Genomic DNA, 6,962 nt, shown 5'->3' with positions numbered 1-6,962 from the left:
ACAAGTTCTATAATTTACAACCCTTACCTTGAGGGCTGCGGGGGGGGACATCCCTGGCAGCTTAGTTATCTGACCTTTTGAACAAAATGACTACTTCAAAATATCGCTCAGTATTGAGGGGAGGATCTAAAACAAACGAAAAGGCTGATCGCCTTCCGATCATTGTTCAACATCCCCCTAAATATGCACTAAAAGCCTTAATTTAATAGTCTCAGCTGCTCCAGCGATACGACTGATGTATCCTGTTGACAACCAGGATGTATATAGTGTGTTTTGAGTTTATTTAACGTCCCCCTCAACATTTCCTGAAAGTTTAACCTAGATACCCTAAGCATTTTTGAGAACCAGGATTAAACATGCCACCTTTCCAAATAACAAACCATAAAGATAAGCAAGGGACAACTTCCATAACTTAAGCCCTTGCCCAAACGGCTATGGGGGTCATGTGATCCCCAGATGCATAGTTATTTAGGCTCTAGACCGTTTTTAACAAGCTGCCCACCTCAAAATTATGATTGATCGTCTATGAGGAGAGAGTGGTAAAAGGTCACAGGGGATGGGTGGTTGCCCTCCGATCAATTTTGACTCTTGAAAAGGGCACTAAAACGTTCAACTTACCACCGAATGAGCCCCTCCGAAATTTATACATCCACCTCCTCCATATGAAGTGGTTCTGGGAAGCGTAAAAAATAATAAATTGATACCTTGTGGCTCTTTACCATGACAATGCTAGGGCTTTTACGTCTTATTTAAACAATGATTTAAATATTGCAAAATATAGCTAAAGTATACAAGTTAAAATAACACAAATTAGATGTAAACTTTGCATGTTTGTCATATAAAGCAACGGGACTGGTTTCTATCACGAATTGTTTTTCTCACTATATGTTCTTCATTATTATTGAGTCAAATTCATTGAAAGAACACATATTTACTTTTTTGTATTTCAGAAATTGAATTACAGAATTGGTATTATAAATACATGAAGTACAATAATCTTTGCATAACCCAAAAAGACAAAATAAAATCTGTTTTGGTAAGGCAACAACAACATATAGAATCTTTTTCGAAAATCTACTAAATCAATTGCAGGACTCCACAGTCACAACAACTACAAGATCAGACTTCATCTACCTGTGAATCATATCATTCTCATTAGCGGGCTCCCAAATTTGCTGTAATCCTGGCGCATTTTTTCACTATATCCATCAGAGTTTACTGGTTACAAAATAAGTTGAGTGCGTGTAAATAAAAAGAACACAAAGTCTATTTTAAATATCAGTATATCCCCCCCCCCCACAAAAGAAATTAACAATTTTCAAGTTTATGCACAACACTTAAACCAATGTAGTCAGGAAGGTGAAAAGGGGTAAAAAAAGGCATCTGATAGGATTCAGATAACAAAATTTATAACCGTCTTCAGTCAGTAACCAGTTCTAAGTAATTTAAAAGTTTCAGTTATCTTTCTTCACGTCCAGGTAACAAAAACACTGACTCAAAAATATTAATAGCTTATAGCAAGTAATTATTATGGCGATATCTTTCGCAGAAGATCTTGGCTTGAATAGACGAGTAAGCTTCGGTGCCTATGGTGGCACGGGATTGATCTCTACCTGGCAATACATGGTTCGGGGTTCAATCCCAGCTGTAGCATGTTTGACTTAAGGACCTTTGTAATCAAGAAGCGTCATTAATCTACAGACTAGACGAGCAAGTTTTGGTGCCTATGGTGGCGGGGGGCCGATCTCTGCCTGGCAATACATGATTCGGGGTTCTACCCTAGCTGTAGCACGTTTGACTTAAGGACCAATGTAATCAAGAAGCGTCGTTAATCTACAGACTAGACGAGCAAGTTTTTACCCATAAGACTGTTTTTATGCATCAAATACCATTTTTGCATTTTCATAATTTGGACCTAGTCGCCTTTTTAAATCCACACTGTGTGAACGATTATCACCTCTTTAAACTCACGTGAAGGCCAAAACAAAAGGATTGCTACTAATATTTGCCCCTAGAAAACCCCTTTCTTACGGACTAGTTTCTACTAATAACAATAAAATTTATAGGGTCCGTAAAAAACAGAGCAAACAATGTCCTTCAATATTTATTTAAAAAAGAAACCGCTTTGTACCAAAAATGAAATTTTAATAATTAAGAAAAGCAAATAAAACTAAAACATTTCTGGCTTCTTTGGCAGACATAAGTTATAAAATGAGTTTTTATTCCAAAATTCTGAAGTCTTCCATCCACACCAACCACGACCTATTATTGTATTAATATCTTCTGATCCTAAAAAAAAACATACATGAGCTCGATAATTTGATGATAAATTTCGAAAGCCTAAAAAAAACATACTTCAAAGCCAAATAAATACTGTAAATTTTGGCAAAAACTTTATAAAGATGTGATCACCTTATTTCCTGGAAAACACTTTTGTAGAATGTTAAAGAACAGATTCCGTTGTCATTTACGGGATTAAACTTCTAGGAGGTAAACTACGGAAATACCTTCTTAGAGTGTTGTTAATTTCGTTTGATATGTGCAAACGCACATATTGGTTCAGGAATTTTAAGCTTTTGTCATATCGAACATTTTTCTCCATTCTGTTTGACTTATTCAATATTATGATGAATACTTTGGTGTTTTTTTCTATGTCGTCAAATACGTATCGATTTCACGCCAGATACAGGTACAGATTACGGGGACAGTTTTCTTAGTTCTTAAGTGTTTCTAACTGGCTTTACGAAAAAAACATCACATTTCTAATCTAAAAGTGTTTAAGATACACAACGGTTTCCTAAAGCTTCACCAAAACACGTAATTAGAACAATTAACTGAAAAATTTATAGATCCCAAGGAGGAGCATTTTCCACAGAATTTTTGAACTAAAATACAGTTTTTATCTGCTAATTGATAACCATTCATGACCCTGCTAATGTTCTTTTACAGAGAGACTCGTTCTTTGGACATATCATCTTGAGAATTTCAGGGGGTATACAACTTATTTGTTATTGTATATATCCGATAAACGCTCTGAGCACAAACTAACTAAGTCCTGAACCAATGCAAAATCAAACCAGGTTCTAATTAGGGTAAAAAATAAAAAAAAGTCCCGGCTCGGTAAAAAAAAATATTCAAGTACTTACACGTTGTGAAAAACGAGCCAAAACAAGCTACAATCAGTCCTCCCCCGCTGCAGAAGTTTAATCAGAAGGAGAGGCAGGTAAAATATTTCTTTTGTCAGAAATATGAAATAATTTTCAATATTCAGGATTAGAGGAACAAACCGAGCCAGAGGTCCCTCGGTCAGTTTCTTCTTAGTCGATACAAAGTAAATAGGTAGGTGTGTTATGACCTTGTTTGAGCCAGAACCATTTTCAGTCTGTATACCTGAAAACTAGAGCGGGGCCATAGACTCTGACCCCTGGTAAACCCACGCTTTTTAAGTGGAAAAGTAGGCATGTGGCCCTTGCCCGAGCCAAAATCATACAAGAATACTCAATCGCACAGTTGGAGGCAAAAACTAGGCCCATGATCCCAACGACACTCTTCCCCTTTGATTGTCAATTTATTTGCAGAAAAGGTGGCATATCACTTTCTTTTTTTTATCAGCACGTTCGGAGCACTGAGTGGACTCACGACCCCTCGGACAATCCCCAATCCCACTACCAGCTTTTTAACAGAAGGGTAGACATTTTGCACCACATTTGAATCGGGTCCATCCAGGGATTTTCAGTCTATACAATTTGAGAGCCAATTTGACCCATGGCTCATACATCAAAGTCCTCCCTACAATCAAAAGTTTTGTATAAAGGAGCATATGTGAGACTTAGTTTCAACCAGAATCATACAATTATTTTCCATTTTTACGATTGCATCCACAAAGTGAGCCCATGGCCCCTCCAAGCCCCCTCCCCCACAGCTGTTTTCCCTCCAGATAGGGAGACACGTTTCTTTTTTTATAGATTAGCTCGAACCTAGTGGGTAAGTACCTTGAACAAATGGTACATGAGAATGATCGATTATCAGAAGCGTGCATTTCTTCTCCAACCTTGTCACGAAAGTTCCCCGATCCACTTGAAGCTCATGGGGCAATTCCCTAAGCAAAAGGGGAAAGAGGGGCGGGTATTTACACGTGTTTGCGACCCCAGAACTTAGGCTCGTTTGAAATTTGTGTACGCTATTTATAGCAAAGGGACCTTGGCCCTAGGTATTCTAGACCGTTAATCTTTACAGTTGAGGTCCTAGTAGGCTTCAAAATTTCATAGTTCGGGGATTGTTTCTAGTCATGGTGTGTGATTTTTAAGCAAGATTAGTAAAGCAGTCTCATCTTAAGGCAAGTGGATTGCTTAACTCACTATTATTGGTTTGTGATCTGCATTGAGGATTCGGCTAGTTTGTTTCCTATCAAGGAGAGCAACAGTCGATTGAAATGAAGTTGGATTAAAATTCAAAATACACCCCAGCAATTTACAATTTATGTAAAAAAAAAGTAAATCATTGTGGAACAATAGATTCATAAAGAAATACAAAATAAAACAACCTATTAAAAATTAAGTTTCGTGAAACATGAAAAAGTTATTTTTTATTGAAACTATAGTAGCATCAAAATATTGGTTTCAAAAACTTGTATCTTTTGATGTCATTTCTTTTACTTTTAAATTATCGGAAATCAATCATAATATTAGCCCTCTCCCAAACTTAATCTTAGTGATTTACGCTTCAACAGTACGGTGTGTTCTTTCCTTAGAAATGCGTTCTAATATATGGTATAAATTGTTTAGTTAAAAAAATCAAGTTCAATATTCCTTTTAGTATTTCTTCTTCCCTTTAGTAATTAACTTTAGTATTTCTTCTCTTTGACTAGTTGATATTTATTCCATTTCTTTTAAACTCATAGGTCTGGAAACTTGAGTATTCAGATAATGGTAGAGTTTTTCAGTGAGTTATGAAGAGGCATCTGCTGAACTGGGATTTTTTTTATTCTTTAAGACCTTAAGGAGAAAAAAGCCAAGGTTTTACTCTGAGAGATTCATCAAAACAAAGCTAACAAAACCACAGTATTTAGTTACATGAAAATTTGGCTACTTCAAATGGATTCGGTAACTTTAATCGCATCAACTGGTTAGGTTCAACGTTGGCAAACCGCAGATATAAGCTCATCTATGAATGATTTTGTACCAAGAATACGTTTAATTGAAGAATAAAGTTACTACCATTTCTCCGTCAACAATTTTATATATCAAATGATATATTAAGGTAAATTTTATTTAAGAAAAAGCCCAAAGGAGATTTTAGAACCAGCCAGTAACTTTCAGTTAAAAAAAAAAAAAAAAAAAAAAAAAAAAACAAAAAAAAAAAAAAAAAAAAAAACAGGTTAGACAGAAAAACAGTGGGAAGTTCAGTGAATTTTATCGGACCCATAGCCAAGGCTTTCATTTGGGTGAAACCCAATTACAAACTTAACCATTTTTAGTCACTTGACAACCTTAAAAATGCAAAGTTATGCATTTTCCACCATGACAGGCCGGGCAGAATTTCCTTTTGTAAAGTTTTAACCCGATTTGATTCCTGGAACATATTCCTGAACTTCCTTGATGGAAGCAAAGCAAAACAGTACATGTCCCAAACCCCTTCAGAAACCTAGTTTTTTGGTATAATACTAGAGCCAAGACAATTCTCTTGGGTGAACTCTATTTTAAACTAGATCAACCTTGAATCTAGCCTCAGTCTTAAAATCGAACTAGATAAACGTTATATATAAAACAAATATATAAATTAACTAGATACCTGTATAGTGTGGATCCAAAATAAGGAATGCACAACGACCGGACAAGGGTACATAATCAACTCCCAATATCGTATGCGCCAAGACTCCTCCACCTAAAACAACATGAAAATATTTAGTGTTAGAAGGGACTGGACTCGTTTTCTATATAATTAAAATTAAAGTAACGTACAATGAAATAATCCAACGGTTAAACTTGTGTCTTTTCACACAGAGGCGCACGTTGTCAGAAATTGCAGCAAAGTGGTTTTGTTAACTGATACACTTACCATTTCATCAATAATTACAGGGCGCGTTTATTTAGCCAACAGTGCAAGGCCATATCCAGGGGGGGTTAGAGGATTCGGACCCCACCAAAAAAAAATATATTTGTCCGACTCGTAAAAACGTAAAAAAAATGAATATAAACATATTTTTAATGCGTTTTTTTTTGGTAAAACTGCATTCGAAAAAAAAAATTTGTAGACCCCCCCCCCTCCTCCAAAAAATCCTGGATACGGCTCTGCAACAGTGCTAACAAAAATGAGCGAAAAAGAAATTGATTGAGACATGGAAGTAGGAAGTTAAAATTTTAGATTATGGCGACTGCGACTTTTAATTCCGAGCAACTCCATCTTTTTCTTTTGTAAGAGTTCGTAGTTTTTTGGTATTCTATATTGTTGCAAATGCAAGTTTAAATAAGTAAATAAGGTTATTTAACCAAGTTAATCTATGCAAGCGTTAATTATTCGTGTCCAAAAGAATAACGTTGACGGTCTTACTCTTACTCAAACCTAGAATATCCCTGACTATCTTTTTAGTCGGTTGACCCTTTATCCAGTGACCCTTATGTAAAAAAGAATAGGCTGACATACAGTAGGCACAGACAAAAAATTCGCCTAGGACTCAACGATCCGCAAATCTATTTTCATATTCTGTTAAAAGGGCAGAACATACAATTGCTAAAACGTAATTCACATTCTAAAATCAATTTTACTACACAACTATGCCGAGTAATCTCTGGGAAATGCATTTACGACAAAAATAGAACGCGCCAATACATAGAACCAAGATGAAAAGATGAAATAAAAGACGAATTTGTCCTCCCTCTCTCCTGATTTTAGTGATTTTTTAAAACTTTTATTTTCATGAAAATATAACTTTAATTATTAGTTCTCCCTAATTATTTAAATCA

The 6,962-nt window shown here is 35.7% G+C and overlaps 1 protein-coding gene across 2 annotated transcripts in view; it reads right to left on the bottom strand.

Moving 5' to 3' along the window:
• Window positions 1-2,088: 2,088 nt before the first annotated feature.
• The window catches only part of LOC136041176 (ufm1-specific protease 2-like), a 76,248-nt gene continuing 71,374 nt past the window's right edge, over window positions 2,089-6,962 (bottom strand). For both annotated transcript variants that reach the window (XM_065725715.1, XM_065725707.1), the window contains 2 exons: window positions 5,791-5,883; window positions 2,089-2,289 (listed from right to left, as the gene is read on the bottom strand). In XM_065725715.1, the coding sequence (XP_065581787.1) occupies window positions 2,171-2,289; window positions 5,791-5,883 (212 nt within the window). In that variant the 3' untranslated portion in view covers window positions 2,089-2,170. The remainder of the gene's footprint in view (window positions 2,290-5,790; window positions 5,884-6,962) is intronic.

This window comes from Artemia franciscana, chromosome 2 (genome assembly GCF_032884065.1).
Source record: "Artemia franciscana chromosome 2, ASM3288406v1, whole genome shotgun sequence".
NCBI classification, from domain to species: domain Eukaryota; kingdom Metazoa; phylum Arthropoda; class Branchiopoda; order Anostraca; family Artemiidae; genus Artemia; species Artemia franciscana.
The sequence above is the reverse complement of the archived record's forward strand: the minus strand, read 5'-3'. Positions and strand labels throughout refer to the sequence as shown.